Genomic DNA, 26,039 nt, shown 5'->3' with positions numbered 1-26,039 from the left:
ATAACCAATCTCAAGAAATTAGCAGAACTAAAGAAAAAAACGTTAAGCTATCCAACAAGACATGGCGAGGAATGGATAGTACCGACACCTCGACTTAAACTTGGACAAGAACGCCTTCACTATATTCTTCCATCTCTTCTGAATGGTTATAGTCTCATTAATTTTAATTTGTTTTCTTCTTCGCGCGAGGAGATTCGTACTATGTGTTTAAATAACATGGCTTGAGTTTACTTGTGTGCACGTATTGCTGTTTCGTGTATCCTTCAGTGATTACTTGATATACTTATCTGTTTGTTTTTTGTACAAGTTCCAATACTGCCTCCCTGCTGAATTTTAGGTTTGTAGACTTGTCAAGCTACCCTGGTGTAGCTTTTTTCTGCAACCCCTCCATCTGTACTGTAAGATGGGAAAATAAATTGAAATTGAAACTTAGCCTCACAATTTCAAGCAAAGAGCCATTAGTCATTCCTTAAGAGCCTTAGAAATGCCCGCAAGGTTTAAAATAAAAATCTTGTCCCAAGTGATGTTTAGCCAATGCAAGTCCTACTTCACGATGCGCCCTTGCAAGAACAACTCACCAATGAGCAATTTGTGCAAACAAACCCTCTCTTTATTGAAACACAAGTCAATAAAGGCATTTTGTAAACGCAAAAAGAAATCGGGAGTAATTAAATTACACAAAATAAAATGTCGTCCTGCTGCTTGCATGACCCGCAAAACATTGTCAGTCTTGACAAAAGAAAAACGCCAGCAACTTTGGCGTCTTACTGGAACATGTACTTCTGTAACGCATCCGGAGCTGGGAATCCACAGTTGGGCCAAAACGCGTGCAATAGTTGCCGTGCAGAGCGCGAGCCTCAATGCCAGTGTTGACAACGCAAGTTATTTTGCTTAACCCAACATCACACAATGCACGGGCAGTTGGTAGCAAACCTCCATGCAATCAATGCAAGTTTTGGAACAAAGACTGTGAAACGAGAAAAGCAGAATTCACCAATGTGCCAGGGGATTAAATCCCCAACACGTCGGCACACTTGTGTCGTACCCACATGGGTACCCGATGCTCCCGACGGGAACGGCAACTGAGCAAGGCCACCCGTGAAGGGCGAGGCCCTGGGAGCTCCCAACATTGTGACTAAATGGTTTCGGGTGATGCCAACCAGGCAGTATTCAAACCTTGACTTCAGGATTTGATGCCAATAATAGTGTATAATGGTTATTACAATCATGAGAAAATTATTGACTGCAAACAACTAGCTGTTCCCGACAGCTAGGGAAGAAGTTCAGCCTAGACAGCTTACATGTACAAACAAGCTACTCAGGTTATGACAGGGACTGAAGACCCAAGCTGGCAATGGTTCTGGCGTTTTGCAGCAACCTTGCCCGAACATTCCAAAGCAAACACAAAAACACACTAACATCTTCTTCCGCTGCATTACAACACACTCGTGCTGACGCCAGGAACAAAACAGCGCATTTAACTTTAATATGCAAGTGGCTAAACAGAGCACAGCTTGTGCTGAGGAAAAAAATAAATAAGCTGACAAAATTGCATCGTCAACTTGAGAGCATAGAAAATTTTCGAAGTACATTTACCTTAGAACAGGACTGAGCAGGTCGCTGCTCAATGTTAAACAGGATGCAAGTTTCTACAGTTACTTCCTGCAAGTTGATGATGATGCATTGCTGTAGCCACAGCTGTCAAATGCCTGCAAGTGGCACTGAACCCCACCTAAGGCGCAGTTTTCAGTTACAACATGCCATCTTCATGAAAGCTGTTCGAATCTGACAGCAGGGAAAAAAAAATGTGAACTGCTGCAATCCTTGTACATTACTTTATGCAAGGATGGTCCAACAGCAACCAATCTTCACGGCTTACTACTTAATGAATTTGGTTTACCAGAAATCAAAGAGAAAAGAAGTGTGAAAACAAGATTCTGTGTTGCCTAATGGTTGTAAACAAGCCTCTGAACTTCAGTGGTGGAAGACTTCTCCAGAAGGCTGGCTCCAAAAATGAGTGTCTTCAATCTTAATCACTCGAAGCAGCTGCAGCTTGGCAGTGGCAGAATGCAACGCCGGCTACTTTAGGCATTACGGCTGATTCGCCTCTGGCCGTGACAGGACATCTGGCATCAAACGACAATCCAGATTTTCGAGTTTATGAACTCACAGCAATATGAAGGCTTGGAAATACAGCTCTTAATTCTCCTGATTTTCCAAACGCCAGGAGAGTAAGTTGGGGGAAAAGTCCAAGTTGGATCATGCTGTTCTCCCCGCTCCCTCCCCCTATTTTTTTTTTTTTTTTTTTTTATGGAGTCTGAGTGGTGTCCATTTCACGAAAACTCCACGGCAGCATGGGTACGGGAGGGGAGGGGCTAGTTTTGGGACAAATAAAATGCGTGCTCTGCTGTCAAGGTAAAAAAAAAATTCAGCTTCCTTCAGCTGACGCAAGCTACTTATTGACTGTTGTCGAAGCGAGAACATCCTGGCACGAGACACTTTCTCGGAGCAGAAGCAAAGTCCAGCAGCGCTGTCGAGCTTCTCTGCAGATTTCGTACTTTTGCTTGAAAGCAGATCCCTCAGTGACGCTCCTCAGTGACTTCAGCACTGAAATTCACAAGCAGGACAAAGAAAAAAAAAACAGAAAAACAAAAACAAAATACAGAAAGAAAGACAATGTTGAACACAAGAGACTTAACTTTCTCTCTCCAAAATTTTGGAAATGGCTGTGGGTGAACGGAGCCCAGGTCACAATCACACACACTTTTCCCTGCCCCGAGATTTTCCTTCTTCCCAAGGAAAACACAAAATGAAACAAACAAACAAAAATTTAGGATGAGAAACATCCTGGCACCCTGACGGAAACGGTCGTAACAACGCAGCAGTCATGAGTGGTACAGGATGTCATAGTGTCCTGGCCTGTACAGAAGGTGGATGCGGGGCTCACGGTCTTCGGGGAAGTCGTGGGTGTTGACCTTGCCGCCGATGCCGCGGTCCATATATTGGATGCGTACACCAACGCCTAGGTTGCGCGTCAATGAGATGACATGGATGTGGTCACTCTCCTTGTACATGGGCTCCACCTCCTGCGAGGACAGGCCAGGGCAATGAGAAGGGAATACAGGACCTTGAACCACTCGCGTGACTTGTACGTCTCATAGATAGCAGTCAATGAAATGGAAGCCACGAAAGTAGCGCAGTCACGAGCACCTAACTCCACACATTTGACAATGCCAGTTGTTTTTCAACTGCGAGGTTTTCTGCGAGATAACTGCTGCATGTAACAATTTTTTCACTTGTTTTCGCAGGCTTCTTTCAGGCTTCAAAAGAAAGCTTTTATGTAACATGTACTGAGCAACAGGAGAAGGCTGGATTGAGAACTTTTCAGGATGGCATACAATTTTCCCATGACAATATTGCTCAAAATATAACATTTGAGAAGTTGATTAATTAATAAAAGCTTGTTACATAATTAGGCGAAATACAAGAAGCTGTCCGACTTGCTCCACGCAACGGCAAACAAGGATAGCTTGGTTCTGCATGGCTACGAGGCACTTGGATAACTCTGCTTCCTGGTTCAAATTAGCTTCCTCAGTCCCTTGGTCCCCAAAAACAGTTTCCCTAATCTGCAAGTCCACTTCTCTGCCCTCCATACTTGCCCAACTAATTGTTCAAATGAAGACTGAAGCGCTAGACGCCCATGCTGGGTCTTGCTTCTTGCACATGGTTTAATCACCAGAGCCATGTCAACATTTTCATTGCAATAATTCAAGCAAACTATGCTTGTACACACTGTTTGCAAAGGATCATACACTGCCATTACTTAGCCAAACTGCCTCACAGGAAAGCTAGCTTCGGAATCAGCACAAGGGGTCCATAGGCTAGCTTGCCCTTGCGCAGTTTGTAATCCTTCCAACTCGGCAGTGAACACATCATGTTGATCCCCGATCATCAACGAGCCATCTTATGAAGCAATGCTACATGTTCATCTGTGTGTTTAGGCCAATAACTTTTTTTTTATAATGCCAAGGAACAAAAGGAGATGGTTACTTTCTCCACTTATAAGGACATGTTGCCTTCAGCATCTAACCAGAGTATATAAACAAAAATTTGTCTTTTTCATATTCACAACATGCTTTTTTCCTGTTCACAACGTACCGGTCAGTAATAAGAACTGACTTGATCACTGAGCTTTCCTGCAAGTCAGAGGAGGTTAAAGAACATGGTAGAAGGCGCACTTTTCTGAACATTCTTCCTGGAACAAGGTGACAATTAACTTGCCTGCTTGCAGAACTCCTGCACGGTCCTCTGTCCATCAATGAAGCTGGCAAAGAACGATGCCTCCTTCTGCAGCTGGCCGGACGTCAGCAACCTGCAAGCACCCGACACGCAACAACCATCACCAAGCAAGTGGGTGCACACCCCACGCAAGACACTATGCGCTTCTTGTACGCAGCAGGACGACTGCTGGCTAGTAGGGACGTCAGGAGACATCTTAGTTTGAGACTCGTGTTGGTATTCTAAGGCTGGTCCTGGTGTCAACAGTATCGCGACGCCATCCCACCAGCGCCAGTTTTCCTAACCTCGTGCACCTGTACAGCTAGGTGTGTTTGGTAAATCTTCGTACCAAGTCAGTGGCTACGCGTGCAGTTTAACACGGTGACATTGCCATTTCACCCTTTGGCCCTCTGTGCAACATGACATGCTGCACCTCGGTCAAAGATTGCATAGTATGCACGACGAAAAACAAACAGCGGAGTGCATCGATTATGGGAGGGAGGATGCTTCGGTAAACTTTGCACTGTCGAACCATGGGCCCTATAATGTGCTGCAGGCACAAAGTCAAGGGTTTTTCTTTTTTGCTTTCTTATTTTATAATGATCTGTTTCTATTTCACTTCTTTTTTGTGTTCATCCGTATCAGAAAAAGCCACGCCACTGTCATTTGAGATCAGCCACTCTCCGTAACAAGCAGTGAGAACAGAAACAGAATGTTACAAAATACATCTGCTCTCAAGTTCTCAGCAATAACGTAGCATATCAGTACTTCGTCAACAGGTCGGTGGAATGCTTCAAGCATCCAAAGTTGTACAACGGTTATCATTTGAAAGCAGTGTAAAAAAAAAACAATTTTTCCTTGTTGCTTGTAAGTGCCTGCTGGTGTAAAATGCTGTATTTTGTTTTTGTCAAATCAGAAGCTTGCAGCAATCCACGAGCATACTCACAAAACAACTGATAAGACTAGTCGAACCAATAGTTCTGTGCACATGACAACACCAAAGAAGGACTAGTGTTACTAGCTGCATTAAGGAAAGCGATAATCCAGCTAAATATGTTGCAGAAAACCATCTTTCGTAGCCCTTTTTCAGCAGTGTACCCCAAGCTTTTCCCTCGGCTTTGGCTTGCCCCGTCGCGACTCACCGTAATACCTCCCCCCCCCTGCCCCCCCCGCCGCTCACCAGGCAATGGCAACACGAATGCAGAAAGTGCGTTCAGTTTCCCCAGCTCAAAAAAAGGTGTCCACTTACTTTGCAACCTGAACTATCTTTATGAACCCAAGCACCAATATCGCCCAACCTTACTAAAATTTTTACATGGCTCGCATCCCACACCTTGTTATCATCAGAGGGGGGCTACCATGCGAGCCCCAATTTCCTCCCAAAATCCACACATAAATTAAGCCCAATTGGGCCCCTCAACCAGGCCCCAAAGCAAAATTTGGTTATACAGTTGACTTCCGTTATTTCGACCCCATCTGGACCGAAGAAATCAGTCAAATTATCCGCCGGGTCACCACTGATTCATTTGGCAGTATTTGCAAGAGTCTAACACTTTCTTAAATTGAATGCGCACCCACTTTCTACGTTTCCAAGAAGCTAATGCCGAAATGACATTAAAGCTCCTAAACAAATTAGGAATATAACATGTACCCGACTCTTCAGTAAAGAAAAGGGGGGGGGGGGGGGGGGGCAAGGTTACATTAGGTGTTGCAAATTAGCAGCCAGTTCCCTAAAGTCAGCTTCAAGCCAATAGACTAATGTTATGTGTTAAAGCGCAGAAATGCTGCAAAGGCAGTTTTGGTTTCGTATCTGGATAAAGGCACACATTAGAATCGCGTAATACCGCAATCAAACATTCGTCATTAAAAGGACGTCTTGTTGGGCGAGTTGGTCACAATTCATCTTGGCTACTAGGCGCGAAAACACACACGACACAAGGAAGGAGACGGGTCCCGGAAGAAGGTCCCGTCTCCTTCCTTGTGTCGTGTGTGTTTTTGCGCCTAGTAGCCAAGAATAAAAAAAACATTGTCAGTGAGGCTATTGTTTGAAAACCTTCCCGAGGCCAGCCGAAAATTGGCATTTCCAGTGGGAGCTGACATTTGTTCAATGCAATTACTTCCCCCTCACGCTTCACCGAAACAGACAATGCCCCAAAAGTGGTTCCCAATGGGGTCACCATAAGGGTCAGGCACGCGCATGCTTACTTGTCAAGTTCGAATTACCCGGCGAAGGGTAATTTTAGGATCGAAACAACAAAAGTTCGGGCCCATAACCGGGGCATTCGGTTGGGATCAAAATAACCAGAAAATTTAATCAACCAGAGCCAGTCTAACGGAAATCTCCTGTACACCATAAGCTTCAGGACGCCGTCCGGGGAGCATTTGTCCCCAACAATCTTTCAATTTTGTTCCCCAACAATCTTTCAATTTGGTTCATTACTAGAGGAGAAGAGGAATTGAAATGTTAAATTTCCATGCTGCCAGAAGGCGAGTTTCCCTGCCAGCACAGGTGCTCTGTGCCATTGCCTCGAATGCTGTTTCGCAGGCAACAATCCTTCCTTGCCTTCTCTCATTCAGTAGCCTAGGGAATGCGGCACGCTTATGTGGTGACCCCGGCCTTTCATTCTCTCTCTCTCTTTGTAGCTGCCCAGCGCTCTCTCGGGGACGATTTTATGCATTCCGCACTGGATAACTTTCCGAAGTCACATGCCATAATCAACGACATCATGGGCAGTGTTTTACATAGGGAAATCTGAGCATCTGACCTTGACTCTGGCTGGTAACAAGGCTCCCTTGAGAAGAAGGGCATGCAGGATTCCGATTCAAATTTCGTCTACTTTTGTGTTGAGCAGTGCTTTTATCATTTGCAACTGCCACCATGTGCTTCACCTATGTGTTGTACCTGTCTGTTTGCAACGCCCAAACCTGGAGGGGGTGGGGCTTTAACAAATAGCCCAACTGTGGCACGCACCTCATGTACACAACAATGTAGTCAGAGTAGCCCTGGTCGTTGAAGATCTTCAGCAAGTCATCCAAGGTAATGTTGTTCTCAATCCTCTTGAGGACATCCATAAACTGAAAAACATGGCAGAAAGAAGAACCAGAACACCTCACCAAAAGAATAACCTAAGCCTTTCTTCGTGCTACTCCTGAACCAGTTGTACAGTCGAACCCACTTATAACAACATTCAAGTGCCATGAAAATTGCATTATTATAACCGATAATTGTTATAAACCAAAGCCACATGAAAAAATTCAAAATAGGGGGATGACAGAGCTGATATGAGAAAACGATATAGGCAGGGAGGCCTCTCATTTAACTCGTTTAACTGCTTCCTGGGCACTCCGATTGTGTGGAACAAGCTGCGGCTGTCGGCGTTAAAGAATGGTACTGCTACAACTGCAAAGAGGTGTCACGGGTGGCAAGCGACATGTGTGCACCGCCGAGGCATCGCTTTTTAAAAGGGGCCTTTTAAAAATTCCGAGAGGGCTGCCACAGCAGCCTGTCGTCAGCTTGAGAAATCCAGAAGAAATGCTGAGGAGAGATCGCCACAAGCATCTCGCCAGGTGCTTCTCACTGGCTCGCACGAGAAAAGCCCGTGTCCATCAGCCATGCATGCTTTACGCGAAGCGCGCAGACATCCTTCTCCAAGGCATCAACGTGCTCCACGTAGTGCAGCAGAAGGTTCCTCGTGCAAAACCCCAGAGAGACTGAATCATGCCGAGCCTCCTGTGAGGACAACGTGGAGGCGGCCTGACTTACTGTGTCATCACTGCCATCGTCACCGTCCCTATCTGATACAAGCACGTTCGCTATGATAGTCTCATCGGTTAGAAGCACTTAGTTTCCAAATCTATGGCCGTGCGCTTTCTTTTCACCGGCAACGGCGTGCATTGCCGATGATCAGCGGGCAGATAGGTGATGGGAGAGAGCCGCGCGGAGATGGCTGGAAAATGAGCGCGTGGCGGCTGTTGAAGCAGTGGCCCATCGTGCAGTGGCTCAAATTTGTTTTCTTTCTTTCTTTTCAAGGATTTAGCATTTCACCACTTATCGGCTCGGACACCCAGCAGCCGGACTTCATCGTTATAACCGATAATACAGCAGGTTATTTCACCATGGAAAACATACACAAGTCGACGGTGCAGCAGCTTCTCATTGTTATAACCGGTATCGATATAAGTGGGTTCAAGAGTACAGTGAAACTTCGTTAAACCGTAATTAGCCGGAGCTCAGAAAACGTACCTACTAAGCGGTAGTACTGTTTAACCGAAATAGCATGAGATCACCCACTTACCTGTCGAAAACGGAACTCTGAGAGAGTGTGATGAAAGGGGAAAAAAAACATGCAGTATTTATTCACTTCACGCAACAAAAGTGTTATTTTCGTTTGATGCCGTGGCGGCCTAGTACGACGACAGCGGCCTCAAACTTACTGAAGCTGCGTGCCAGCTTTTCAGCCAGCCCCCTCTTCTCGGCAAACACTCGCATGGCAGATTCCCTGTTGGCGTTACGTATTCTCCGTGCCCTCGCGCAGTAGTGCTGAAGAAGTCCCGGGGGCGCCTTTTCCATTGCCGGGTGCTTCTCGTCGTGACGATTGCATTCATGAGGCTAACATAACGCACAGCTTCTTAAAGAAATTATGGAGTTTTACATATCAGAACCACTTTCTGATTATGAGGCACGCCATAGTAGAGGACTCCGGAAATTTCGACCACCTGGGGTTCTTTAACGTGCACCTAAATCTAAGTACACGGTTGTTTTCGCATTTTGCCCCCATCGAAAATACAGCCGCCATGGCCAGTATTCAATGCCGCGACCTCATGCTCAGCAGCCCAACGCGCAGCTTCTGCCACTGTCGAGTCTGAATCGCCCATGCTGTCGCTAGTCGACACTTCGGCAACAACAGAGGCAACGATGGCGAAACGTCGAAGCTCGTAGCCCACATCTCTTCGCGGTCGCAGCAGCGCTGCTGAGCAACTTCTCCGCATTCCAAATGCCACACACCGTAGTCAACAGCAGATCCCTGTCCCATGCCACTGCTGACCTCTTCATGTCATGTTCGATAGCACGGACGATGTCTAATTTTTCTTCTATACTGCGCATCCAGCGTTTTTTTTTTTTCCAAGCTTCAGCATGACGCGAGTCCTCGCTTGCACGACGCCAAAACGCTCTCTGACATGGCGCTGAAATGATGTTGATGTTGATGTGGCTTCACGCGCGAATGCACAGGGCACTTGGATGGCATTGTTCCGATCTCCGAGGCTTGTTTTTCTGCCGGGCCGCCCATAGAGACGAAGTACCGCCGTGTTTGCGCGAAGAAAAGTGGAAACTCTACGTTTTAACCGGTGCGTACGCAATAAGCTGGTACGGTTTATGCGGATACAAAACACATTATGTTCAATGGTCACTGAGTCAGGAATTTGACTTTACTAATTTTAAGATGAAACTACTGTTTAAGCGGGTACGGTTTAACAAGGTTTTACTGTATTAGCGTGGCCTGTATACAGCTATATACAGTCGCCGACTGATTTTTCGGACTCCAAAAATTCAGACATGCTCGATTATTCGGTCTGCTTCGCGGCACCGCCATTCTCCCCATAAACCACAATGTATAACAACTGCCGAAAGTTCGGACACCTTGCAACCTCTTGGCTGATTTTTCGGACACACCTTGAGCCAACTCGATCGCAAGCACCATGCGCCGACTCTGACCGGTGCATGGTTCGACTTGCTGAACGCCATTTTTGTTTTGAACGGAGCCTCCTGCTGCCCCACTAAGTGGCGCTACTGCAAATCCCCACTCATCAGCATCGTTTCTGCCTGGTTTGTAGCTACAGCAGTTCCAGTCTCAGCTTAGTGTCATTGTTTCCGCCTGGTTCGTAGCTACAGCAGTTCCGGTCTCAGCTTAGTAAGCCATGTCAAGACAATTCAGCAGCTGTTTTGTTTCTTCGTGCACGATGCTGCGAGTAGGCCACGTTTTTCGTTTGTGCGACTGGTGTCGGCGTGACGGTGTGGTGATGTTTGCTTTGTGTGCCGTGTCGAGGTTGCGGTGATGCAACGCGGCACACGGAAACATCGCATCAAGTGTCTAATCCACCACTGAAAGCCACCACTGAAAGCCACCACTGAAAGCCACCACTGAAATCAAGAAGACAACCAGAGCTTGCACCCCGGGTCACCACTTATCATGAATTTTCTTGACTTTAACCACTTTTTCCATCTCGCCCAGCACGGATTCCGCAAAGGTTTCTCCTGTGAAACACAGCTGACCATTTTCCTGCACGATGTTCACACTAACCTTGACAGTAACATACAGACTGACGCAATTTTCCTGGATTTCTCTAAGGCCTTCGATAAAGTTCCTCATCAACGCCTAATATTGAAAATTACAAGACTTAATTTGCATCCTGATGTTTTGAATTGGATCATTGAATTTCTTAGCAACCGCTCCCAGTCTGTCATTATAAATATTCACCTATCTAACCCTGTGCCAGTAACATCAGGCGTCCCTCAAGGATCGGTTCTTGGCCCTCTATTATTTTTAATATATATTAATGACTTACCTTCACATGTGTCCTGTAATATCCGAATGTTCGCCAATGATTGTGTCATTTATCGAACTGTGCGTAACACCTTCAATCAAACAGCCCTGCAGAAAGACCTCGCCAACATACTAACATGGTGTGACGATTGGTTAATGAAACTTAATGTACAAAAATGTAAAGTTATGTCTTTCAGTCGTAGCAGTAATCCCCTGGTATTTCCCTACCAAATTAGAAGCATGCCTCTCGAACTAGCAGAGTCCTATAAATACCTAGGTGTCACTGTATGCAATGATCTGTCTTGGCATAAACATATTTCTAACATCATATCATCTGCTAACAAAACACTAGGTTTTTTAAAACGTAATCTCCGCCAGGCACCTCAAAACGTAAAACTGCTTGCCTACAAGTCCCTTGTTCAGGCAAAACTTGAATATGCATCTGCCATCTGGAGCCCGCACCAAACATATCTTATCACCTCACTTGAATCTGTTCAGAACAGCGCTTCTAGGTTCATTCACTCACAATATTCATATGATGTCAGTATTTCCGCACTTAAAACACAGTCCGGACTAACATTACTATCTAATCGGCGACGCATTGCTAGTCTTAAGCTCTAACACAAGTTTTTTTTCAGTACCGTTCATCATGCGCCATACATCATTCCTGCGGCACGCATCTCTCACCACACCAGTCATCCGCAGCAAGTCGCACGCCCGTGTGCCCAAACCACTCATTTTTCCGCCTCGTTCATTCCTCGAGCAGCTAAAGACTGGAACGGCCTTCTTGTTGACATTGTTAGCATCACTTGCCTGTCTTCATTCCTACAGCGTGTGATTGATCACATTGAATATAACTTATGAAGTGTATCAAATGTGGAACTTATGTTAAACCCACCCCTTATGTAACACCCCCACCGGGGGTCTTTAGGGACAATAAAGTGAACTGAACTGAACCACTCACTGTGTCGTGGAAGTCCTCGATTGTGAACCGCTGGAAGCCAAGTGAGACAAGCACCTCTTTACTGTTTTCGGCCAGCTGCTTGAACCTGCACGGTGCAAGCATGGAAAGACATTTGATGCCCGCAGCCAGCTAATTTAGGGCCAGATGCAATTCCACTATGCACGTTGTGCCCGAGAACTGGGGAAAAGCAAATGGCCAAACACCACACTGACCCTCCAGAAGCCATGCACCGAGTACATACATCACTGTGAGGTCTACGCTACAAGCTCTTTCTCCCACTGCCCACTCCAACTGCTACATTCGACTCTGTCCGGGATGTTCAGTACCACGAAGTTCTCGACTTGCACAATGTTTTTTTTTTTACGTGTTAAGCGAAGGTTCAAGCCTTCATGAAGGGAACCTTTATCCCCTTATCTAATCTATACCCTTTCGAAGCAAAAGAAAAGGGGAAGTGGATACTGTAAGCGTCAGAGCTCACTCTAAATAAATTACGATAGCACTGTACAGGGATAATGTAATGACTCTATTCAAATCTTTTTCCTCTTGCCACTTTGTATGTGGTATGAATGGCACTCCCCCATGTCATCAGCAAGATTGGTTGATCATAATCGGTGGGTGAGCTAGGTACAGTATGGAATGAAATAACAGGAATAGCTACATCATGCCAGCCCACGTTTCTAGTAACAAGTTTTGGTTTCGGTACCCAAGGAGGTTAACGTGTCTTTAGAAGGGGTGTGCGAATATCAAATGTTTGATTTCAAAGGAAGTATTGAATCGAATGAAGAAAAAAAAAGTCAAATATCAAATCAAACAGAAAATTTTTCAAAAAATTTAAAGCTTACAAATCTTGGGCAAGAAAATACGGTGCTCCACGTGCTCTGGAGTCTCCTAGCATTCCATAACAAGAATGTAGCAAGCTATCAATAACATAGGTACACAGAAATTAAGATATACATTACGGTCTACTCATCCTAAAGGTAAGACCAAATAAGCGTGCCAGTACTGATTACAGCTCAGTCCTAGCATACGAAGCTCTGGAAAATATTGCTTTCCGCTGACAGAACCTGTGTTCAAGAGAAAGCGCTTTGATTCTTCCGTAACTGATTAATTAGTGACCTTCTGCTGTACTGAATCCCAATGAGCTAATAGTGGACCTCTGTTGTGCAGCAATAACAGGGTGTCTACCAAGTTGACATTTCCAAATTCCCTGAGTTTTCCAGGTTTTCCCTGAGTTTTCCAGGTTTTCCCTGAGTGCCTTTGCAAAATTCCCTGAGTGATGCAAAACTATGTTTTATGTCAAGACGCGCTGAAACCATATCGCCCATGCTGTCACTCTCTAGTAAGCATATGAAAAAAATTTTAAAGAAATAAAAAGGAGATGCATACAGAAGCAAATATTTTCGAATATGAGCTATTTCGATCAACTGATAGCATGCTCAGTGTCATGCAACTATCCTGACATACTCTCAGCTCGCGCAAGAAGCCTCAGTGTTGTGTTTCACTGCTTTAAAGAGTTTATTTTGGTTTGGATGAGGGACACCTGCATCTCAGCATCAGCCAACACTTTGTTTTTTGAGCTCAGGCTCCTTCAAAGAAGTGGTCGCATACTTAATTCCCCGTTCATTCCTCAGTGTGTCTATCCTCTCTGTTCTCGTCCTCCTTTCGCCACGCGTTCGCCCCACGGACCATTTGAAGAATACTCTTGGTCAATTTACAGTCAACGTCCAATTTTTCGGACCCCCTAGGGGCCGCGAAAACTTCCGAAATATCAGGCAGTCCGAAAAATAAATTCATGTCTTTTACTGCCGTTAAGGGCTAAAATCGACACATGTACGTCTGAAAAAGCTCTGAATGCCTGTCAGTGCACTTATTAGGCATATCGGTGCTCCTACTGTGACAGGTGAGGGCGGGTGCACACGTGTAAAATTAAGAAATACATACAGTGTCCCGCGACAAATGCCCCTTCCTACGCTTGTTACGCTTCACCACGTTACACGACTGTACTGAGGCGAAACAGACTTTTGGGAAAGAGCATTATGCAATGCGCCGTGCTTTCCGAGCTTCGAAGACAAAATTATTGCTGTCAGCGGAGAAATGAAGAAACACGGCACCGAATGACAAGAAGCTTAACAGCGAACGTCGAAGCAGCTAAGCCTAGCGTTGCCGCAGTGGTGGCTACGGCTGCCAGCGGATCTGCGCGCGAGAGCACCGGTTCAAGGCGGCGAGGTAATCAAAATAGCAGCGGTGGTGGTTTTCATTAATGCTGTCTCGGACCTGCGATCACGCAAAACGTTTAGAAAATCGGACAGCGAAGAGTTCTTGCGTCTGAAATTTCAGACGTTATGATACATTGACTCTTTGGGGTACGTGGTGGTGCCGCGAAGCCATCCGAGTTATCGGGAATCCGGAAAGTCTGTCGTTGACTGTACACTGGCAATTCCTCCAGCCGACGACGATTCCTTACGATTCCTGTCTGTTTCTCGAGCCAGCATTACCGCGAATTTAGACCCTCTCAAAAAAATTACAGCTAATTTTCCCTGATAGAAGCACACATTCCCTCAGTTTTCCCTGAGTTTTTCCAGACTACTCAAAATCCCTGAGAATTCCCGGTTTTCCCGGTTTTCCCAATTGGTAGACACCCTGAATAAGCAACATTTTATTTATTACATAGAAAGTTCCACTTCGCTGGTTTTCTCCAAAATGCACAACAGCGATCACAACTTTATGGTAGATGGGTTGTTGCAAGGCCAACCTGCACAACAGACGAAAGGGCCACACATCACGTGACTCAGTCACTGCTTTGTGCGTAGCTGGCGCCAACGAGCAGGCGCCGCCCGCGCCATTTGTTTGGCGCAATTTGCCACCTGTAAAAGAAGCTGAATCCTGGAGGGCAACCAAAAGTTCTCAACGCATGGCGCAGGCAAACCAGACCTTGGATTACGATGAGCCCTAGGAGTGCAGCAGAAGCCAAAGGTAAAGCTGTATTCAAACGAGAAAGCTCATTGCCATTTCCGATTGCAGACTGCATATCACGTGATCACACGCCACCTGTGCCTGCAGCGGAGCTCCCTCAGTCCGCGTGAAGCACTTTACAATACAGCGAAGAGCCAAAACACCGCTGGGATTTTCACCTCAGTTGCGTTTGCTCCGTCCCCATTTCCCATGCATAGGCTACTCCGTCCGCCCTGTCACCCTCTGTAGTGTGAATGTTAGCCGCTGTGTGATCCAATTCATGTCACGTGAGAGACTGATCCGTCTGCGATCACATCCACCGTTAGAATCCTGTTTTATCAGCATCGTGGATGAAGGAGGGGAGGGGAAACAGAGCCACTGGCCAAAGATACCACATGGACAGTCTGCATCCGTGAATGGAGACTGTTTTCGCATAGATTTGAGCACTGTTGTATGCAGTTATTTCCGCGAGTTATACGAATAGACTTTCTTTTCTTCTTTTTTTCTTTTCAGGCTGTTGTAATTTGGGGTGCGGTTTATAAGTGGTGGCGGGTTGTACACGGGCAAAATACAATAGTAAGTGAACGTTTTCAGTCATTTATGTGGCCAATAAACCTGCCGTTGTCTAATACTATCGCTATCAATGCTTAGCCTGTTGGGCAAATATATAGGTGTAGAAACATGCAGATTAATACGGTTGTCAGACGGTGCACTTTTGATCACGATAGAAGGCTATCGAGATGAAATTTGTTGATAGTTATTGGCTTTTCTGCGCAAATTGCGGAACGGAGCCAACTGCTGTCAAAAAATTCGATCCCAATCGGGCTCAATGAAAGTGCACATATGAAAAGTTACAGCGACAAGAACGCCATCAACGCACATGCATGGGAGGGGGCAGGCAGGAAACACTGTTATGTTGCAAGCCGAATAGGTTGGCACCTTGGTGCCAACCTAATTGCTTCCACTGGGTTTCCCTTTGTGTGGAAGCATTCGCTCGCGTTGTGACAGCGAGTTCGTGGCCCTCGGGTCAGATCTGTTAAATGTTTGCCTGAGCACGCATTATATCGATAAAACTACGAACATTACTTAGTGTAGTTGTCTCTCTGCTAACACCATCAATGCTTTCTTTCTTTCTGGTGAAACTGAATTTTCTGTTTGACCCTGGACTAATATCCATATCTTTTCACACTTCTGATTTTAATTTGTGGGCAGCTACTGCGGGCACTAAGCATGGTCGGTCATGGCGTCCAAGACTTACGGTACCACGAGTCATGTCGATGTATGGCTCTTGGTGCGATCTGCACAGCAAGCACTGGCGCTCACAACTGCGCTACTACGTCCTGACCTTCTTGCAATTTGTTTATAAATGCTTACTAACAAGATGCTATCCACACCAAGGAATTCTCTGGGAAATTGTGAAGCTGTTCTTACAGCTAGAACCTCAAAACGTCGAATTAAAGATATTCGTGATTTAGCAAAGTATTTTCGTTCCAAGTACCAATTCGTTATATTGAGGTTTGGCTATACTTCTATTATCACACTTATTTTGTGTGAGGGCTCTGTAGCATTGGCTGCTAAATATGAAATGGAGTTTAGTGTATCCTTGCACGGGCCGTTCCTAAACCAAAGCATGGACATATGCAAGTACCTTGTGTACTCCTGCTGGTCATTCAGCAGGCTTTCCAGGTAGGCGAAGCTGAAGGCGCGAAAGAAGCAGTTGCCGTCTGGTCGCGTCTTGCGGATAGACTGGTACTTGCTGCGGAGGTCCTGCACATCCAGCCAGGAGCCGGACACTTTAGAGGAGTACTGACACAAAAAAATCTCGCATACCGCATTTTTTTCTTTCTTTCTTTTTGTAACTGTCAACTTCACCATTACAGTGCACGGCCTCAATTCGATTCCTCCAGAACGACACAAATATTTACTGCGCATTTACGACACACGTTCAAAACATCCACCAAGTGCAGCGCTGTTGTTCATGTCAACTAAAGCAGAGGTGGTAGTCACATGGCATCACAAACAAGAGTGCGCCAGTCTGCCCAAAGTGTGTCTGTTCGAAGGCAATACAATGACCGTCACTAAGAGCTACCAAATTTGCCTTTCCGCGCTTCACTTGGAAATGCAAGAAACCTGCTCTCCCCTTTTGTCCCATCAAATGCTACACGGTCTCAGCGGCAATGTCGGTGTCGATTGGTAACAAGCAGCGCAAAACAAGGAGAACCTAGAGTAACAGGATGGAGCCCGAGGTCACAGAAGGATATCACATTAGGCAGGGACAAAAGGGCATCAGCGTGCCTTCATTATCCCGTCTCGAGAAGAAATTCCTGTTTTTAGGTGACTATCCTTATTTGTGTCCACCACATCATTCATACAGGGTGTCTACCGAATGTACATTTCGAAATTCCCCGAGTTTTCCAGGTTCTCCCCGCGTGCCTTTGCAAGATTCCCCGAGTGACGCAGCACTTTCTTTTATGTCAAGATGGGCTGACACCATGTCGCCGGATGCTGTCACTCTCTTGCAAGCATGTTAAAAAATATTTTAAAAAAGAAACGACTTAATCCAGCTGAAACATTAAGGAGTAGTGTTTATTTTATTCAAAAATAAAATAGAAGAGAGGGGGTCAGTAAGATGCACAGTGAATAAAATATCTTCAAAAGAAAATGGTAAAGCACATAGTAAAGTGAATCGAACGTTTTCAAATACGAATAAAAACAGATGCGCACAGAAGCAAATATTTGAGCATGAGCTATTTCTATCAGCTGCCAGCAAGCTCGTTGGCATGAAGCCCAAAATTTGTCACAAGTAGGACTCTCTCTAAGCAGCTGGAAAGTCAACCTCAAGTGTCCTGACATTCAGCCCACGCACGTCTCAGTGTTGCATTTCGCTGAATTAAAGAATTAATTTTGTGTGGATGAGGGACACCCGCATCTCTGCGCCAGCCAACACTGTCTTTTGAGCTCGAGCTCCTTCAAAGAAACGGCAGCACACTTCCCTCTCATTCATTGCTGAATGCGTTGGTCCCTTTTTGTTCTCGGCCTTCTTCCACCGCGTGTTCACCCACAGACCATTTGAAGCATCCTCTTGGTCAAGTGTACAGTCAACGTGAGATTTTTCGCACTCCCTAGAGGCCGCGAGAACGTCTGAAAAATCGGGCAGTCCAAAAAAAAAACATGCGTGCATGTCTTTTACTGCCCTTATGGGTCAAAAGTGTGGCAGCTTGGGCGAGTTGGTATGTCACAACTTTTTAAGCTTTTATTGCAGCTCAGAATGAGCAAAAAGGAAGGTGGAAGCGGTAATGAAAACGAACGGAGAACAGAGTGAGCGTCCTTCATAAAATGCCATAAATGCCATAAAAATGCCCTTATGGGCTTGAACTGCCACAGGCACATCCAAAAAAGCTCTGAAGGACTGCCAGTACACTTATTAGCCATATCGGCACTCGTACTGTGACAAAGACTTAAGGCTGCATGCGCGTATAATTAACGAACACAATACTGTGTCCAGAGACAATTGCCCCTTTCCCCACTTATGCTTCACCGCAATGCTTTTGCATATGCTCCACCACGTAACACTGCTGTGTTCAGGGTGTTTACGAAGTTGACATTTCCAAATTTCGAGAGTTTTCCAGGTTTTCCCCGAGCTCCTCTGCAGAATTCCCTGAGTGACACAGAAGTTTGTTTCGTGTCAAGACAGGCTGACACCACGCCAGCAGATGTCACTTAAATTTTTTTTTAATACGACTTAATCCGGTCTGAATGGTAAGGAGTAGCATTTATTTTATTTTTAAAAAAAAACATCAGAAGGGAGGGATTAGTAAAATACACATTGAATAAGGTATCTTTTGAAAAAAAAAATACGGTAAAACTCATTGCAAATCGAGTCACACATTCTGAAATACGAAAAAAAAAAGGAGATGCGAACAGAAACAAATATTTTCGAATATTCCCTCCAGTCACGAATTATGATGAACTGTCTATACATGTGTGAAACAGATGACGCTTGAGACTCCACTGAAAGCAAATCAGGGTGATTGACTCTCTCAGCATTTTATGATGAGTCATCATAATTAGAGAGTAATTAAATATTTGAATATCGTAAAGTGAGTCATGCTACGTTTTTTCATCAAAGGGATTAAATCCACCACTCAAATTAGATGCAAAAATTACTCACTGGCCTCAAGCACTTCAACAAAGAAAAGAAAATATATTTGCTACCGACATGCCCCACATCAAACATCACCTAAAACACGGCAGTACCTTCACCAAAGCTGTACTCTGTAATACATATCACTCAGAAGTAAAATGGAATTTAGGTTATCAGAATGTTCAATTTACTTAGGCCTAAGCTTAACGTTTGTGCTCTATTCCTTGCTACCCCTGCACTGAAATGGCGAAAATAGGTCGCATCCACAAATGTGGATGACATGACTGAAGGGGACATGAGCTACTTCTACCAAATGATTGCAAGCTCACTGGTATGAGGCCTGAACTTTGTTACAAGTGAGATGCTCTCTCAATAGCTGGTGTGTCAACCTCAACTTTCCTGACAAACTCTCAGCCTGCGCACAACACCTCAGTGTAGCTAGCATTTTACTGCTTTAAAGGGTTTATTTTGGTTCGGATGAGGGACACCTGCATTTCGGTGTCAGCCAACACTTTGGTTTTTCACCTCAAGCTCCTTGAAAGAAGCGGCGGCACGCTTCCTTTCCTGTTCATTCCTCAATGCACAAGTCATTTCTGTTCTTGTCCTTCTTCCAGCGTGCGTTCGCCCCGTGGACCATTTGAAGCATCCTCATGGTCAGCTGTACAGTCAACATCCGATTTTTCAGACTCCCTAGGGGCCGCGAAAACATTAGAAAAATTGGGCAGTTCGAAGAAAATGAATGCATGTTTTTTACTGCCCTTAAGGGCTCAAATCGCCATAGGCACATCTGAAAAGGCCTGCCAGTACCCTTACTAGACATATCGGTGCTCATACTGCAACAGATGGAGGGTGGACGAGTGTACCATTAAGAAATACAGTGTCCCGTGTCAATTGCCCCTTCCTACGCTTGTTATGCTTCACCGCAGTACTTTCGCATATGCTTCACAGCCTAGCATTTCTGTATAGAGCAGAAGCAGACTTTTGGGAACCGGCATTATGCACCGCGCTATGCTTTTCGAGCTTCGAAGCCATTGGCGAGGATCAGAAAGGCATAGTCGGTGCCATTGCTGACAGCGGCGAATTTTTTCAATTAAGGAAACAGTGCCGAACGGCATGAAGCTTAATAGCGGACCTCAAAGAAGCTGGGGGCCTACCGTTTGCCACGTGATGGCTATGGCTGCCAGCAGATCTGCGCGCGAGAGCGTGGTTCCAGGCAGCGAGATAACCAAAACGGTGGCAGTGGTGCCTTTGATTAATGCTGTTTCAGACCTGTGGTCATGGCAAAAAGTCTAGAAAATCGGACAACGAAGGGTTCTCGGGTCCAAAATGTCAGACATCTTATACAGCCGCCGACTGATTTTCCAGACTCCAAAAATTCGGACATGCTCGATTATTCGGTCTGCTTCACGGCGCCGCCATTCTCTCCATAGACCATAATGTATAACAACTGCCAAAAGTTCAGACAACTTGCAACCTCTCGTCTGATTTTTCGGACACTCCTTGAGCCAACTCAATCGAGAGCACCACGCACCGACTCTGACCGGTGCACGGAGGAAGGAAACTAAGGAGAGGCCCTACCCCCTCCGCGCGCTAGGAGAAAAGTGTGGTGGAAATGACGTAGTAGGTTCTCATTTTTTTGCTGCTTTTTTATTTTTTTGTTGTATGGCCATGCCTTTTGGGCCACAATGGCGTTGTTATGGTTTTGAGCGCTCACACGTGTTGCTCAGGTAGGTTTCGTGCCGTGGCAAAGGCGCTGTGTGGGCGGGTTTGCGTTAGTCACCGTGTCTTGTTGCGCTGTGTTACCTGCACCGTGCTCTGTCGGATGTTGCGCGAGAGCGCGCGCGCTCCGCGCGCGAAACCACGTGCAGCGCGGCGTGGTTTCGCGGAAGATGTAAACAAGAGAGGAGGGTGGCCCAAAAGGCGGAGCATCGCCGTGAGCAACGCCAACTTCCTGCTTCACTTTTGCTTCACAAAGAGTGACGTCAGGGCCTCTCCTTAGTTTCCTTCTTCCGTGGACCGGTGCATGGTTTGACTTGCTGAACGCCATTTTTGTTTTGAACAGAGCCTCCTTGCTGCCCCACGAAGTGGCGCTACTGGAAATCCCCGCTCATCATCATCGTTTCTGCCTGGTTCGATAGAGTGGCTCTACAGTAGTTCCAGTTTCAGCTTAATAAGCCATGTCAAGACAATCCAGCAGCTGAGTTGTTTCTTCGCGCACGACACTGCGAGTAGGGCACGTTTTTCGTTTGTGCGACTGGTGTCGGCACGGTGGTGTTTGCTTTGTGTGCTGTGTCGAGGTTCCAGTGATCCAACGCAGCATACGGAAACATCGCGTCAAGTGTCTAATGGCGCCGACAGTGCCTGCGCAGACTGCCCTGGGGAATGCCGGCAAGCGGGTGCCGGGAGGCCCAAGATTTGTTTGTCGCCTTCAATGTGCTCCCTACAGACACGGAAAATGTTCTGCCGAGACATGCACAGTGGTTGCATTGCAATTCCGGAAACCATCTCATTCGACAGTTTCACAGGTGCTGACACTGCTATACTGACATGCGCAGAACTCGACGACGGCGAGATCATTCGTCAGGTTTTTGCTGCACCGCCGGACGATGACTGCGTCGGAAGATGACGCACCATGTGCTACGCTGCCATCGCATGCGGAGCGTGTACAAGCAGTGACTGTGCTTTCAGCAGCCTATTGTGACCATACGACCCTCTCCGAGATTCAGGCTTATCTGATTGCGCGTAAACGGAACAGCGTGCAACGGAGCATTCACGATTTATTCAAGCCTACAGCCGAGCCCAAATAAGTGCGTGGAAATAAAGGATTTCAATTTTTTTCCCCCTTAATCTGCTTTTTCGGACACCTGTTTATTCTGACATTTTCGCAGTCCCCGTGAGGTCCGAATGAATGGTCGGCGACTGTAATCGACTCTATGGGGTACGTGGTGGTGCTGTGAAGCCGGCCAATTTTCAGCCGTCCCGAAAGTCTGTGGTTGACTGCACACTCTCAACTCCTCCAGCCGACGACATGGCGTCACAGACAATTCGTTACGATCCCTCTCTGTTGCTCAAGCCAGCATTACCGCGACTTTCGTTCCCTTTAAAAAAAGTTACAGCTCATTTTCCCTGATACAAGCACAAATTCCCTGAGTTTTCGCCGAGTATTTCCAGTGTGTTTAAAATCCCTGAGAATTCCCGGTTTTCCCAGCTAGTAGACACTGCCACGTGGCAATAATCAGACATGCTCCTTCTTTAATTGTTGTTTCTTTCCTCGCAGTATCATCGTTTCATAGTTTCATCGACGGAAAAGTGAACCTTTTCCGTGCATAAACTTCAATAGGTAGTTGCGTCTCTCCTGTTACTCTGTGTTCCTGTTCTTGTCAGTCTGCACCATTTGTTCCCTTTCAATATGAACAACAAATTAACTGTAAGCAAGGTACTCCTTGTCATAGTGCATACCGGTGAATTCATTACAAAACGTTATCAAACATACCATCAAAAGCAAGAGTTTTTGAAACCAAAAGTAAAAATGGTGCCATTGTCACTCGCCAGAATCAATGAAGAACATGAAACATTGATACTGGTACAGTTTATCGGCATTACGTCCGAAAATTGCACTCTTGGTGCCAGGGTGCTGGAACGAAATGTTTTTCGTTCTGGTTTTAGCTCCGTTCCACGAACTGTAAAGGTTTTGGCTTACATGCAAAGCTTTTCAAAGTTAACAATAAAAACACAGCATTTATTTTTCTCAATAAGTGAGTTATGAATTATGAAATCATGCTCGGTGCCTTCAGTCAAGGCACTGACCATTACCTCACAAGCAGCATGTCACCAAGCGTACTCTGTGAAATGCAAGACCGCTGTTCCGATGAAACGAACTTAAACGAACAAAATGAACAATAAGCTCTTCAGAGTGCAAGCCCGGGGTTTTGCTATGACACTGATCTGCTAGTGCACTGGGCAGAAGGCTTAGATTAGTGGAACAAGCTCAACCCACTATTGCTCGTACTATCCCTGCCCGAGATCCGTGCCAATCCTGACGTTCCCTGACGGCGATTGTTTCGGATTGCAGACTTTTCCCTTGAACTGAAAACCTATCGGAAATATTTCGGTTTCACTCCGAAACAAAATCATAATACTTCGGTTACGTCTTTGTTCAAGTCAAAAATAGCTTCTTCTCATTTTCCATTTGTGTTTCCGTTCGAATGCACTGCTTGGTCCGCTGTATATATTTGGGAGGTCTGGGATTTGCATTACGTCTGGCAACCACTAGGTGCACATGTTGTCTGCTCACATAATCTTTCAAGGCTTTTAATAAGAAAATTAGACAATTACCAGTCCTGCAACTTCTACAAGATTGCTTCAACATCGCTTAACAATACTGTTACGCAAAGGACAAGTCAGTAAGACGAGCAACCATTTGCAGGTTATATTTACAACAGTTGCAGCGCCGACCGGTTAGATTCACCGCGTGAGCCCAGTTCGCTCTTCCTCCTCTTTTTCTGGAATGATGGCGCCCATGCGCCTCGTTCAAACAAATACCACACACGTGTAGCATAATCACCCGGCGGCAGAAGCGACTTGCCAGAGCGTTGTGATGGAAAATTGCCAACATCTGTGGTGCAGCTTATAGGAAGCGCTCGGGTGATGGCGTAGTGCGTGGCCTCATCCGTGGCCACAGCGATCCACCTGTTCCCAGAGGTAGAAAGAGGAAGAGGGCCAAGTAAGTCCAAACCAACCCGAAAGAATGGTTCGGCAGGAATGTCGAGTGGTTGAAGTTACCCAGCAGGGAGCGTCGTCAGTGTCTTGCCTCGCTGGCATTATCTCACACGCAGCTACGTATCTTCGAACGGAGCGAGCAAGCCCTGGTGAAAAAAAGCATCGGCGGATCTGGTCGTAGGTACGTGACACACCCAGGTGACTGGCAGCGGGGACATCATGAAGTTCGTTGAGAACAGGCGAGCGAAGGTGTTCAGGGATCACAAGGTGTAATGCAGGACCGTCGGGGTGAACATTGTGGCGGTAGAGTACGCCATCTTGAAGTGTGAATAAGTGAAGGAAACTGTCGGAAAGTGACGATTCCAGGCGGTCAATGATGATACGCAAGGATAGGTCATGGCGCTGCTCATTGGCGACATGGAGCAGTGGAAAAACAGAGAGAACACAGGCGTGGGTGTCAGTATCAGATGTAGTGGTTTCATCTACGACTGGGTAGCGAGAGAGGCAATCTGCGTCCTGGTGTTGGCATCCTGACTTGTAAGTCACGGTGTAGGGATATTCTTGTATTCTTGTAGTCGGAGGGCCCAACGACCGAGCCGGCCAGTGGGATTCTTGAGCAACAAAAGCCAACAGAGCGCATGATGGTCTGTGATTACTGAGAAGGGCTTGCCATGTACATATGGGCGGAACTTTGAAACAGCCCAGACGAGAGCAAGACATTCGCGCTCGGTAATTGAATAGATGCGCTCTGCAGTTGTCAGGAGCTGGCTAGCGTAGGCTATAATGCAGTCGTGTCCGTGTTGGCGTTGCGATATGACGGCTCTGATCCCATAACCTCTGGCATCGGTTCGGACCTCCGTAGGTGCGGACAGGTCAGAGTGGGCCAAAACTGGTGCATTGGTGAGAATTGTGATAAAGCATGAAAATGCGGTAGCCTAGGGGACCCCCTTGAAAGGCACGTCTTTCTTCAGAAGTTCAGTGAGTGGTCGAACAATGGCAGCGAAATCTTTCACAAACTGTGGGAAATAAGAACAGAGCCCCACAAAACTTCGGACGTCTTTGACAGACTGAGGTACAGGAAAAGCTGTTACTGCTCGAACATTCTCCGGGTCGGGTTGTACTCCGAAGCATCGACGAGATGGCCTAGCACTGTAATCTGTCGGCGCCCGAAGTGGCACTTCAAAGAGTTTAATTGGAGCCCAGCCTTGCAGAGACATCTAGGATACCTGCAACGCGCTCAAGGTGCATCTCAAATGTAGGAGAAAACACAAGGACGTTGTCGAGGTAACAAATGCAAGCTGACCATTTGAAACCTTGAAGCAGCGAATCGATCACCTGTTCGAACGTGGCGGGGGCATTGCATAAACCGAACGGCATAATCTTGAATATATAGAGGCCATCTGGAGTGACGAAAGCGGTCTTTTCTTGGTCTTGCTCATTGACAGAAATCTGCCAATAATCAGATGAAAGGTCGATGGACGAAAACTATTTGGCACCGTGAAGACAATCAAGAGCGTCATCGATTCGTGGTAAAGGGTAAACATCTTTTTAGTAATTCGGTTTAGCTGGCGGTAAACAACTAAGAATTGCCACGTGGCATCTTTCTTTTTGACGAGCATGACCGGCGACGCCCAAGGACTCGACAAGGGCTCAACAATGCCTCTGGCAAGCATCTAGTTTACTTCCTGCTGAATAACTTGCCGCTCTGCCGTAGACACGCGATACGGTCTGTGGTGAATGAGAACAGCATCACCAGTGTTGATCCGATGCTTAACAAGGGACGTCTGACCAAGTGGTTGTTTGGCAGTGTCAAATATGTCAGGTAGGAAAGCAAAAGGCGATATAGGTCGGCTGCTCGATCAGGTGTGAGGTCCGGAGCGACCATGGAACGTAATGGGCCGTCGAGGTTCAAGGCATCCTCAGGAGGATCTGGAGATGCGTCAGCTGCAAAAACAGTGATGTAGTCGTCTGTCACTGACCGGAGCGTGGCCACCGCTATGCCTTCAGGTAACACTTCCTTCGTCAAGCCAAAATTGATAATGGGGAGACACATCCGATTAGCGGCAAGGGTTACGACGGAGTGTGGCACAGAGATGTCGCGTGCCAGGAGGACATCAAGAATAGGTGCGACGACATAGTCGCCATCAGGCACGGTTGCCGTTGAGGCCAATTCGACAAAGGTAAGGGCTTTTGGAGGTAAGTGAACAAACGCTGTAGTGCAGAGGTTGTTCGGGGTGAACGTCTGACAGAAGAGGAAGCTTGAGGCACAGCGTACCAGTGGCACAGTCGATGAGGGCAGAATGCGTCGTCAGAAAGTCGAGCCCGAAGGTTAGGTCATGAGGGCAACTGGTCAGCACGGTGAACAGGACTAGAACTTGGCAGACAGCTATTCCTACGCGAGCAGTGCACATACCCCTGACGGCAACAGTGGCGACGCGTA

General features: G+C 46.4%; 1 protein-coding gene across 1 annotated transcript in view; it reads right to left on the bottom strand.

The window, feature by feature from the left end:
• Window positions 1-581: 581 nt before the first annotated feature.
• The window catches only part of LOC142587884 (ubiquitin thioesterase OTUB1), a 35,192-nt gene continuing 9,734 nt past the window's right edge, over window positions 582-26,039 (bottom strand). The window contains exons 4-8 of the mRNA XM_075699205.1: window positions 16,385-16,503; window positions 11,785-11,869; window positions 7,250-7,353; window positions 4,282-4,372; window positions 582-3,086 (exon numbers count right to left, since the gene is read on the bottom strand). Coding sequence (XP_075555320.1) covers window positions 2,886-3,086; window positions 4,282-4,372; window positions 7,250-7,353; window positions 11,785-11,869; window positions 16,385-16,503 — 600 coding nt within the window. The 3' untranslated portion in view covers window positions 582-2,885. The remainder of the gene's footprint in view (window positions 3,087-4,281; window positions 4,373-7,249; window positions 7,354-11,784; window positions 11,870-16,384; window positions 16,504-26,039) is intronic.

Source organism: Dermacentor variabilis, chromosome 7 (genome assembly GCF_050947875.1).
Source record: "Dermacentor variabilis isolate Ectoservices chromosome 7, ASM5094787v1, whole genome shotgun sequence".
Lineage (NCBI taxonomy): Eukaryota > Metazoa > Arthropoda > Arachnida > Ixodida > Ixodidae > Dermacentor > Dermacentor variabilis.
This window is presented reverse-complemented; position numbering and strand designations above follow the sequence as displayed.